The sequence below is a fragment of the Perca fluviatilis genome, chromosome 24 (assembly GCF_010015445.1).
Source record: "Perca fluviatilis chromosome 24, GENO_Pfluv_1.0, whole genome shotgun sequence".
NCBI classification, from domain to species: domain Eukaryota; kingdom Metazoa; phylum Chordata; class Actinopteri; order Perciformes; family Percidae; genus Perca; species Perca fluviatilis.
The window spans coordinates 15671191-15683850 of record NC_053135.1 but is presented as its reverse complement, the minus strand read 5'-3'; the positions used below and the strand labels follow the sequence as shown (position 1 = coordinate 15683850).

General features: G+C 42.0%; 1 protein-coding gene and 1 long non-coding RNA gene across 2 annotated transcripts; one reads left to right on the top strand and one right to left on the bottom strand.

The window, feature by feature from the left end:
* Nucleotides 1-1035: 1035 nt before the first annotated feature.
* Nucleotides 1036-6613, bottom strand: LOC120554272. Its single transcript, XR_005638343.1, has 2 exons — nucleotides 6480-6613; nucleotides 1036-1742 (listed from the first exon to the last, which is right to left on the bottom strand). It is a non-coding gene; the product is annotated as an uncharacterized LOC120554272 (long non-coding RNA).
* Nucleotides 5884-11714, top strand: LOC120554219 (ankyrin repeat domain-containing protein SOWAHC-like). The gene is made up of 2 exons (XM_039792966.1): nucleotides 5884-6970; nucleotides 8011-11714. Exons 1-2 carry the CDS (start codon nucleotides 6128-6130, stop codon nucleotides 8848-8850), a joined length of 1683 nt encoding a protein of 560 aa, XP_039648900.1. The 5' UTR covers nucleotides 5884-6127; the 3' UTR covers nucleotides 8851-11714.
* Nucleotides 11715-12660: the final 946 nt, after the last annotated feature.

Here is a 12660-nt window from a genome sequence, read left to right as displayed (position 1 = left end):
CACGGCACGCCCCCACTCACGCCATGCATTTGACTTTGTTTTAAAGATGTGGGATCAGAAGTGGAGGAAGAAGAAGATATTGGGGACAGGAGGAAGGAAATAACAGGATTATTTGGCAATTGGGAAAGAAACTGGGGACAATGCCTTGGTTAAGGTTAAGGGAGTTTTGGGGGAATTACTGGAATTGTTGGGTCTTTGTAAATTATAGAATGTGGTCTAGACCTGCTCTATCTGTAAAGTGTCTTAAGATAACTTATTTTATACTATAAATAAAATTGAATTGAATGAGATCATTTTATTCAAAAACAAAATCAAAACGTACAGTATGTCACCAACAGCAGATTACTTACAGTAAGGCTTAAGAAGAACATGTTTGGCACAGTTACAAGTAGTGTTTGTTTTTTTTAAAGGTGAAGTTGGGAAGAATATCAATCAATAGAGAGTCAATATACAGAGCCTGTTAACTGATTAACAGCTGATTAAAACTACTTGACAAGACAAAATAAAGCAGATAGGTTTTATGCTTTGGACTAAATATAACTTTGGGTTTGTCCTCATTCTGCTGTAAAACCGTTTCAGTCAACCAGGCTCCTGGAGATGATGATAATTGGTTAGTTTACTGTAATTATTAGGCTCCAAAGGTACATACTGTAGGTAAATCCGTACCTGTACCTGTCTATTCTTGTTTTGCACAAGATAATATGTTGCGCACAACTAGGATAATAAATAAATGAAGCGGAAGGACCGAATCAGAGGAAGGCACAGGTGAAATCCCAGTAATAAACAACATAATGTAATTATATTGTGATGACGTTTTGACTTGTATGCTAATGAGCTATAAGCCTGTTTAGGAGAAGAGAAGTGAAGCCGGACAGGCTTCACAGCTACAGACTGTTTAGATTCAATGTTTCACCTGTTCAACATGTCTGGACTGTGGGAGGAGGGAAGGAAACCAGAACATTCCTGCAGTAAAAGTGCTGAACACTGAGTCAACCACGTAGATGTGGATGTAAATATATGAGAGGACACGTTAGATTGACGTGAAGGGGGCTGGCATTTATTTATTTATTTTTTCATCTTAATTCATCTGTTCTCCATCAAACCCTCCTTGTTTTGTGAGCGTAATTGTTGTGTTCCGAACAACCTTATTTAAGTATTTTAGCGTTTTTGGTATCCTGGGCCCACTTTTTCAACAAAAAAAAAAAGTCATCTGGATCAAACTGATCTGGATTTGGAAATCCCATGTTTTGCTATCCAGGATCACCTGATCGATCTCACTTTGATGCCATTTTTTTAAGGAACATTGGATTGGATTACTGAGTTGTATAATGGCTGCTGCTGCTGCTGGCACCTAGTGTGTCCACTTTTATTTCTTGGACTTTTGTCTGGAAGTTAGAAATATTGTAGTGTTTGGCTTGTTTTAACCAAGTGTTATACTTGGAGAGTAAGGGAATTCTTTCACCATATTCAAACAACTGAATGCCATCCGCAGTGGCTCTGCGGATGGCAGGTCCCAACAGGTCAAAGTTTTCACTTGACACAACATTTGGTGCACACGTAGCTCAGGGTGTCTCTAGGGTCAAAGTCCCAGCTTATTGGAGGACACAAAAAGGTGGGTGACAGGCAGCAGCTGTGTTTGTTGCATGGGTGAGTCCTGGTAATGCAACTACTGTCTGTGTGTGTTCTCCTTTTCCTGGGCTGGTCACAATAGAGTAGTAGAAGGCTCTCTCTAGGTCGAAGCACTAAAAGAGAAAAAGAGAGTAAATAAATGCAGCAAGTACATATTAAATACTTTTTTTCACACCCCTTTGTTACATAAAAAGAATAGTAATTGTATTATTTATTTGTTACATACATTTTTTTTTCCTTTTTCAGACGCTCTATTTATCAAAAGTTCAACGACAAAGTCAATGTCCTGGGGACCATGTGTCAGGGTGTACATACAAAGTAACCCGTTCTGTTTCTTCTGGTGTAAATTCAAATACATCTGACAATGCAGTAATGATGGTGTGAAATGTCATGTAGCAATAATAATGAAGCCAGATATGCCAGACCGCGTTATTATTACTGTCGCTTTTATTCGATTTGAATACACTTATTAACTTTTATTTTAACTTTACTATTGTGACACTGCATTTTGCTGTACTTTAATGCGTAGGTCTTACATTTCATCCACTGTTCACCACAGTCATGAGGCGATACCAAATACATATTTGTAGTCAGTTATTTCAATAAAACATGAGATGTTTAATATGACGTATGTTTTCCAAAACAAAACAAAAATACCTGTTTAACTGCGTTTTGCTTGTGGCCCTGTTAATGAGGGTCCAGCTTACAGTAAAGTCTCCCTTCTTTTCACAAAGAGCACACTCGTACTTGTCTGGCGGAACAGACTGAAGAGATGAGGAAGAAATGATATATGCGACACAATCTTAGTAAAAGGAGCTTTAACTTTCGAATGTAGCCAATTCTCAATAACTCAAGCGTGAGCGGCCGCAAGCCGAAGCTGGACCCTTCTCCCTTTGCTTGTTTGCAAGCCATGATGTCTCTCTCTCTCTCATGGGCGGGCCAAATTGTCTGGGCGGGCAAAGCAGAGAAAGGGGAGGTAACCTTTCCCCTTATGATGTCATAAGGGGGGAGATTCCAGATTGGCCCATCTGAGCTTTCATTTTCTCAAAGGCAGAGCAGGATACCCAGGGCTCGGTTTACACCTATCGCCATTTCTAGTCACTAGGGGACCATAGGCAGGCTGGGGGAACGCATATTAATAGTGGTGGGCAGATCGAGGCTTCGTGAAACAATGAAACAGTTGAAGCAAATGTGTCATATTGTGTCGAGGCTTCGAAACAATCTGACACCCGTCTCAACGATGACACCTAGTGGTCACTGGCAGGTGGTGATCTGAAACAACCTTGATAACGAGCCATTAAAAAAATAAAAAATGTATTATTGTATTGTATTATTTTTCTAATATGTGAAGCTTGTAAGGCTTGCAGACTCCTCACTGTGCATAATGCTATTTTGGTCATAAAAAATGAATATTAATAAAAGAAATCAAGCCACAATGTCTCACTTTTTTATAGATTTTCATTCAAAAATATTTATTTCTCTGCTGTGGAAGGACTTGGCCTACTTCGTGTTTTACAGATAATTTCTCCAGCCTTTGAAAAGATCCTCTCACAAGGGACACTTGTTGCTGGCATGCAAAGATATTTTTTAGCAAGGACATACAAATGAGGAAAGATTACTGCTCTCTCTTTCCAGTAAGTTAGGGGATCATGAGTTCTGGGCAAAAACGCAGAGTGGAGGTATTTTTTCACTTCCACTGTGGCTTCAGCTGTAGCATTATGTATAATCTGGGTTTTACAGATACGATCATTAAAACGTTCCCATAAACTGTCCTGTCCTATCTATCTATCTATCTATCTATCTATCTATCTATCTATCTATCTATCTATCTATCTATCTATCTATCTATCTATCTATCTATTAATGTGTCACTGTATGTAGGTCTATACTCTGTCTGTCTCAGTCTATCAGTCAATGTGTAAATTTAAATGTAAGCCTAAATATAACTAAACAACTCGCACTTTGAATGTCACTATATCACCAAATATCCGCTATCTCAAAATCAAACTCATCTCACAAAAACCCACGAGGTCAAGGTGCGTTGACTTCACTTTTGTACTGATGTGCGATGTGTGTTCCCGACCCTGTCAATCAAACGCTGATTTGGCGGACCATGCCACCTGTTGAAACACTAGTGAAACACTCTGGTGTTTCATTTAGTCGTAGTCACGCTGACATCAGTGTTTTGAATCGCTCGGATCAGTGTTTCGAAACATCTGCGCTTCGGGATCTCGGCAAAGCTTCGGAACATCAGTTTCACTTCAGCCATCCCTACATATTAATGTTAAAAAAAAACTCATAAAGTAAAAAAAAAAAAAAAAAAAAGGGGTCAAAAATATTTCATTCAAAGCTTACATAAGCGATCTTATGATAACGATCCCTACAGAGATAGACCAATATCCCTTTTGTTTAACATGAAACAGCCCAGCAATCACCAAACCCACCAGTCCCCGTTTAAATAAACAGTCATTTTATCATATAATAAATAATAAAATTCACTTCATTCAAAGTCAACTAAAACAAAATCAAACTATCAACAGCCGTCTTGATTCCTCTTTCCTCTGCTCCAACAATCGCACACTCTGGTTTGGTTGAAATAAACCCTTAATTCACAGATTTAGATGTGAAAAATAGGCTTGCTCTATACACACTAAAAGCACAGTTTATTTAAATGGAGTCTGGTGGGTTTTGCGATGGTGATTCTTGTGGTTCCTTTATTTCTGTGTCCATATGTTAATGAGGTATTTCTGCATTTATGCCTGTATGTATTTATTTATTGAGACCTAACTATTTTTTTGTTCTCTATAGACCCGGGTTTGTGAAACATAATCCTGGTTAATAACTGCATTCCTCAGGCCGTCACTAATCCTTCACATTACTAAGCAGCATTTTCCAAAGCTGGCTGTGTTCTTCACATTTTTCATTAGTTTCCTAATACCACATGGATGTACATACTGTACACACCAGGTTTAACCTGGCAAGCGTTTTATGAAACCATCTCATGTTTATAGATTCACTGTAATGTTATTTATAGTTTCAAATCCTAACAAGTCATCTCAGGACACTTTTACAGATAAGAGTAGGTCTAGACCACACTATAATTTACAGAGACCCAACAAAACAAGAGCAAGCATTTGGTGCGACAGTGGCGAGGATTAACTTCCTTGAACAGGCAGAAACAGGGGTGTCAGTCTGGGGGTGTAAAGGGGACTGAGTACCCAAGGCCCTTATGTGATGAGGGCCCCAAAAGATGCTAGAATGAATAGCTGTGGATGTGGGGTGGGGCCCATAGAGAATTGCTTTCTACAGGGCCCAGAATGTTGTGCTACACCCCTGGGCAGAAAGATTCGATTCCACGCAGAAGCATAAAACGGCCTTTAGCCTCCAGATAGGGTCTTATCAGTCATGAATATTTTGAGAGAAAAAAAGTTTCAATATTTTGTCTGATTATTTTAGTTAAATATTTTAGAAAAAAAATCCAAAATGTTAGAACATTATATACATTTTGTGGGAAAAGGTCGTAATATTTTGAGAAAAAAGTCGGATTATTTTAGGAAAAAGTCGAATATTTAAAAAAAAAATGAAAACATAGTAGTGTAGATGAAGGCTCATGAGATAAACCATCAAACTGCTAGCTCAGTACTGATCTGACACACCGTCTCCCTTGAGCTGAAATGGCATTAGAAGTTAATCTACCTCTTGTGTTCAGTAAGCCTATTGGCTGACTCAGTCCTGTTGCGCAACGCAGCAACCACTTCACGTTTCCCACAACATACTGTACACACTGGCAGGATGACAAACATTTATTTTAATAGGTTTTTTAGGCTTTTTTTCTGACTTTATTTTCTTATTCTTCTACTTGCAAGAGCTCATATTTATAAATCTAATAACAAACCATCCCTTTTAATTTTTTTAAAACGACATCATCATCAATCTTTAAAACAAGAAAGCCAATAAAACCCTAAATCTATGTACCTATATAACATTTGTGTGAGCTTAATTATGATTCATGTCTGTTCTGATCCCCCTTTTGCATGTTTTTAATTTCTTTTATCATGCTGTTAAACAAAATCCAGTTTAAGTTAATAATAATAATAATTGCTATTTCATTTTAAACATTCATGCTTGAACGTGTACAAAAGAATAGCAACACGATAAAGTTTATTTTATTTTTTATTTTTTTTAACAATTTAATCCCCCCTACAGACTAAATGGTACAGTCCGCCAAGTCTTTTTTTCCGGCCCTCGGTTGCTAAGAGGCAGGGAACGCCTGATTGAACGCTAGAAATACAACGCAGGTAAAAAGCGATGCCTCACACCTGTGTCGTCACTTGTACACGTAGGCTATTAACGGATCTACTTCAGTCATTTCTGTTCCGGAGGACAATTCGGTGAATATTTCTGCTCGGGGGCGCTACGACAGAAAAGCATGCTTACAAAAGATGGTCTGTGACTTTTAACGGTTAACGTTACTTTCCCCCCCACCCTCTGGCTAACAATGGCCGCCGAGTGTACTGAAGAGGCGATTCTGGACTTTGTGAAGGAGAACGGGGGCAAAGTGAAAAACACGGACTTAATTGAGCATTTCAAAGTCGTGTTCCCGGAGGACCCGGAGAAGAAAACGGCCGCCCGCATGGCCTTTAAAAGCCACGTTGACCACATTGCGTACGTGAAAACCGAGAGCGGAGTTAAATACGTCTGTCTGAGAAAAAAGTTCCGCGGGTCAGAGGAGGAGAGTGGCACGGAGAGGGATTTAAACCAAGAGAGGCTCATTAAGCCGTATAATCCAGACCGAGCATGCGGCGGAGACGCAGCAGCAGCAGGCGGGGAGGCGCAACGGCAAACCCTACCTGGCTCAGGTTACGGAAGCGACAGCCAGGTGAGGGTTCCGCATGCTTTCTCCACTGCTAAAACCATTTCCCCGGACGAAACCGACGACAGGAGTCGGCGTCATGAGTCCGTCTGTGTAGTGGAAGAGGCGGACAGCCACTCAGGGGAGATGGGAAACCGAGGAAGCCTCCGCAGGGAGCAGAGGGAGTCCATGAAGGAGCGTGTTGGGAAAACTCCTCCTCGCATACCAGAGGTTGCAGTCACCGAGGCATCCGCTCTCCCCGCGGCAGAGGGATCGGCGTTCAACCTGCACGGGCCTGCACAAACTGGTCCCACAGGATTACCGGAGCAGGCAGCCGGACCCAGTCCCAGAGACACACCTGCCACCGAGTCGCTCTCACGAGAAGAAGCAGGGCACGTTCCAAACTCTGAAGAGGATACACCCAAACGCAGTTTGTCCGGGAGTGAAGGAAGACCCTTCCTGCAGGTCACGATGGACCGCTCCCCGCAGGTGAGTCTGGCTGGGAATCAAATCCCCCAAAAATATTTTGGCATTTTTTAAGCCTTAATTTTCACAGGACAGATTTAGACATGAAAGAGGGGAGAGAGAAGGGGAATGACATGCAGCAAAGGGCCCGCAGGTCGGAATCGAACCCGCGGCCGCTGCGTCGAGGAGTAAACTTCTACATATGTGTGCCCACTCTACCAACTGAGCTAACCCGGCCACTGTCCTTTTGTCAAATTTCTCTATGATATATTTGGGGTTTCTTTCAACCAAATTGCCCTGAAATAACATTGATGGTTCCATAAAACGCTCTTCACAAGTGAAATTACAGATCAGATCTCTACTTTCATTGCATTTTTATTCAATTCTATCCTGACTACACTTTGACATAGGCTATCTGTGATTATCCACCTTCGTTCCTCCATACTTAACTATTCGTCAAAATCATTCATCATTTTTGCGTTTTTATAACTCAGAAATTAGATAATTTCAGATGAGGTTTATTGGCCATGAATAAAAAAAAAAAAAAAGTGTAAAACTAGTGTAAATATGTTGGTTCTAGTGGTGAATACACTGGTAGTAAGGGGGGAAGAAAGTGCCAAAAATGTTGAAATAAGCGACAAAAATGTAAAAACTGTGTAAATGTTGACCTGGGAGGACAACACAAGGGTTAAATATATTGCATATTTGGTGGGATATTGGCAACGTGTATTACCTTATTTACAACTTTAAATAATAATAATAACAAGGCAACTTTCTCCGTTCGTTCCTCTTTGACGTTTAAAAAAAAAAAAAACTTACAATAAAAATTTATATAAAAATATAAATTTTAATGCTTGTTTTGATGCCTTTTTTTTTTTTTTGACGCTTTTCCGGAAAAATGTTTTTAATGCTTTTTCTACGTTCTTTTTGTTTTTGAAAAAATGTACCCCTTTTTGGATAGCGTCCAGTATCTTTTTGTGCATAGCCCTTGTGTTGACTTCGGGTCACATTGACTTTGCTGTCTGGATTAACCCCTCCCTCCCTCCCTCCCCCTGTTCTTCCAGGTGAGGCGCAGCGGTGTGTTCCGCAGCTCAGTGTTCCGCAGCTCAGTGTTCCGCAGCTCAGCGTGGATGTCCTCCCGAAACGACAGCGATGCCGCCTCCATGGTCTCCTCCAACCCGGACGACGACAGGGCCTCGGCCACTCTGGACCCGCTGGAACACGAGTGGATGCTGTGCGCTTCGGACGGCGAGTGGGCCAGCTTGTACCAGCTCCTCGCGGCGGAGCCCAGCCTCGTCCTGCGGAAGGATTTCGTCACGGGCTTCACGTGCCTGCACTGGGCGGCCAAGCTGGGCAAGCCGGAGCTCATCGCGCTCATCGTCAACTTTGCCAAACAGCACGGCGTCCCCGCGAGCGTCGACGTCCGGTCGAGCAGCGGCTACACGCCGTTGCACGTCGCCGCCATGCACGGCCACATGGAGGTGGTGAAGCTGCTGGTGGGTGCCTACGGCGCAGACGTGGACGCCCGAGACTACAGCGGGAGGAAGGCCTGCCACTACCTCACGGACAACGTAAGCGTGGACATACGGGACATCGTCGGCGCGTACGAGCACTCCGACGCCGAGGACGAAGGCCCCAGGGACGCAGGAAGACGCTGGAGCGTCTCCAGGGTTCTCCAGTCTCACCTGAAGCCACTGGGCGACTCTGTGGACGGGGGGGTGGCCCCCAGAGAGAAACCCCTCAGGAGGAAGTCCTCGCTTTACAGGATGAAGCCCAAGCTGCAGAAGCTCCGCTCGAGGACGTCCCAAATCGTCCACAGCACATCGTTCCGGGGCACGGAGGAGCTGGACGGATCCGCGAAGGCGTCCTTTAAGTCCAGACCCAAGACGCATTTCTTCGGGTGAGATCATCATTATAGAGCTAATCGCCAGTGCCACACGGATGCAGAATTCTGCCGATTTTTTTTAGCAGATTTTAAACAAAATAAAAAAAAACTAGCAGACCTGAGCAGAACAGTCTGCTGAATTCCGCAGATTTTCCGCAGAATTTTTCTGCAGATTTCAAACAATTAAACACGTTAAAGAAGTGGAAATAAAACGTCTCTTGGGCTTGTGGAGAAACTGGTCAACATTTTTCACCATTGTCTGACATTTTATAGACCTAACATTAACATTCTAAGTCATAGAATGTTAAAAAATCAGTTTGGAGCTGGGGGTTCAACATTTTCGGGACATCTATTTTGTTGTTTTATAGTTGGTGTGCAGGTGAAAGCTGATGGGATTATTCAGTCTTAAAAAAATAAATAAATAAATCATTTGATGCCAAACAATCAGTCAAACTTTTAGAAGATCCATTCAGTCAAGATGTCTTCCTATAGACTCAGTTTTGTTAACAACTAGTCGTAATAAATATTTTGAATGTTGTTCGGAAAAACAGAAATGTCGACAAATTTAACAAAAATCGCAAAAAACGACTAACGTTGAAATAGTTACAAGCGCCAAAAGCCTAAAAAGATCTATTGATAAATTTGAAAAAAAGTGCATAGCTGCCGCTGGGTAACGGCTGTGTCTTATTTCGCATACCTCCGTCAGTACACTGCTAATGTGCACCGACCATGGTTAGTATTGTCCCAAAAGGAACACTTAGGTTAAAACGCTTACCGGAAATGACATGTCAAAATCTGACAAATCTATTAAACTTTTGTCGATCAAAAAAACAGACAGATTCAGCAACTGTATGGCCCACTTCTGGTTTAAAATGTTAACAGAAACACGTTTCGGTGAACTATTTACGTAAAATACGAGATCGTATTCTGAGCGAGCCGCCATTCTGCGCTGTCGTGATATCCGGGAGAAGCCACACCCACGTGAGGCGTTCGTCCAATCAGCTGCCGGTCGACGTCCCCGGTCCCTCCCCTTTCCGCTTTGTAGTCAAGATGGCGCACGTTTAGTGCGCGTAGTGTCCATCGTTCCCACACTGAGCTTTTTGACCGTTTTTAGGGGGTCAGCCGGGTACTTTCAGTGCACTGACTTTTTGCGTTATCTACACTATATACTTAAAACTAAGTGTTTTGAAGTGTGCAAGTAGGCAGTTTGAGACACCGCCTTAGTCTACACCTACACTAATACGTTTTTAAAAACGCATATCTTTTGCTACGGAGCCCCTAAAACGAAGACGAGGAGTAATTTTATTTTACAGCACTGTTCGTTCATCCATTCATACACTATTTTGAGTATGAACAGCCTTTTTAATTTGGCCAGAAATGATTAACGGCACACTTTAAACTGCTAATTACCGATGTGTTTGAGGTCAAAACAATGTCCCAATTCGTACTCTGTGTCTTTGCTCCCAATTCTTTTTAAAATCAATATAATGCCTATCAAAAATGTTAATTTAAAACATTATTGGGCTCCAATTTATTATATTCATTTTAACTTTAAAGTTTTTCGTTTCAAAAACACACCTCGCGTCCTTACTACTCCGGCGCTTCGGATGCCCCTTAAACGAAGGCGTTTGGAAAACAGTGCTGCCCCCGTTTCGGTTCTTAAACTCCGGAGTTGTGTTTTAGTGTGGACGGGCAGAAACGGAGAGATTTGAAAATGTTGCCAACCCGTTTTTTAATTTGAAAACCCTGGAGTTGTGTTTCAGTCCGGACGGTCAAAGGCAGAGACCTTTTTGATAAAGGACGACGCGGACGCCCTCGTTCGCTTCCTGATTGGGTTTTATAAATCCTGTTGTGCCCTGCCCTGATTTGTCACAACCCCATCAGGTGACCCTTTTCTGAAAGAACAAACCGCAGCCTCGACTATCTGTGGTTACTCTAACATGGCTAACAAGCTACAACCGTTTTCACGCACGTTGGTATGGATGAAGATTAGTTGAAACGGTGCTAAAATGCTTGTGAGATTGTTTTTATTTTATTAAAAGCCGTTTAAAAACGAAAATGCTTGTATGTAGCCTAAGTTAGAGAGGCACGAGCATAGGCGGTGATTTATGTTTTCCTCCGTGGGTACACGTGCACGCCCTTTTAAAAAAAAAAAAGTAGTCAAAAAATGTTTGCATTTCAGAACCTTAGGAAATGGACAGCGGCCGACACGAACACACACGCGCCCATTAACTGGATAATAAAGCCGTGAAGTGGTCTTTCAACTCAGGACAGCGCCACTTCTCAGAAATACAGACAGGATTGGAGATGAGAAGTGTAACTGCGATCGGATAGGAGGGCGGGGGGGTCACCAAAGAGGCGTTTTCATCCGAGAGACGCTGTGATTGGTGGATAGGCTATAGGGTTGGGCGATGTCCCCTAAATTGCCAGTTGACGATGTTTACAGTAAAACATCCTGATGGACGATGTTATCGTCGTCGGGGGGTTAAGCACTTTTTATTTTACTATATCTCTTTAAATACATTTTTTTTCTACTACTATGAGCTAACAGTTTGACCAGACATACATTGCAATGCCCTCTGTAAATGGACAGTATTACATGGCTATGCTGCCGCCTGCTGGTAGGGGCAGCAATTACAATTTGACCTACTTTTACGGCGCCGTAAAGTCTAGACTCAATCAGATGTCCGTGATCTGCGTAACGACAGTACAGTGGAACGTTTGGCTTTAACAGAGCGAGAGGAACAACCTAATATACCATCGTTACTGAGATTAAACTACATTCTCGGTTACGTTTGCACTGAATAACGCATTCAATAAACCGAAACCTAACTGTTACAGCGCACATGAACAGATGCGCAATATAAGCTCACACAAATAGCACCCTCGTGAATTAGCCTACTGTTGCTAACGTACATTCATAAATCCTGCATAACATTGTCCCTGCTATGGTGGCTCTCCATCGTGATGTTGGCCAGCCATTACGATGGACGATGATATTGTTAATCGGCACAACCCTAATAGGATATGGAGCAGGGGACTGACAGTGACATAACCAATCCCACTATGCCAGACGCTCCATTTGGCACCAACTGCGGTGTTTAATTTTAAATGAATGTAGCCTACTGGCAGTCTGGCACACGTGGGTGCTCAGTATTTTCTGCGAGTGTATGCAAGACCTTTCTTAAATCTGTAGATGAGAAGTTTGTAATGGCTGAGCTAAAAGTTTTGTATATTTTTTCCATCTCAGGTATTGAAACCTATGATCCGCTGCTTAAAGAAAATGTCCACCAGGTTTTTGTGGAGCAGAAACTGCTGGCTGCATCTCATTGTAATTCAGTTACAATTACTTTTCTACAGTTACATTCTTTGTATCTCTGTAAATGATTTACCCTATATTCTTTTCTTTACGACGGCACCTTGTTTACAGCATCTTTGCACATCAGAACAAGCTCTTAGATTTCCATTTGTTACATAATTTAACTATGTATAAAATACTACTTTGAAAGAGCTCAAGTGTAGTAAATGTTTCCTGGGTTCACGGGGCCATTTTTAATGATCTGATTAAATAAATTCTACTCCATGTCATTGCAGATTGTGTGACTGGCTGCGTCTGATTTGACTCCTCTTACTGTCGGTGCAAATGTGAAAATATGTTTTTCTTTTCAGTTGTTGTGGTGGAGCTCCAGTGGGTTTGCAGAGGTTCTTGAAGGGGGTTCTGCGGAGTCCCTAAAAACAGGAACACTTTCGATGACATGCAGTCCAAACTCTTTTCCCAATAATGGATAGGTTTGGCATAACTGTTATCAAACTATTGTTCACTTTGGTG

Coding starts and splice junctions, on each gene's coding strand:
- LOC120554219 (XM_039792966.1), top strand. CDS start 6,128: ATGGCCGCCGAGTGTACTGAAGAGGCGATTCTGGACTTTGTGAAGGAG. Junction 6,971..8,010: donor CGATGGACCGCTCCCCGCAG/GTGAGTCTGGCT, acceptor CTGTTCTTCCAG/GTGAGGCGCAGCGGTGTGTT.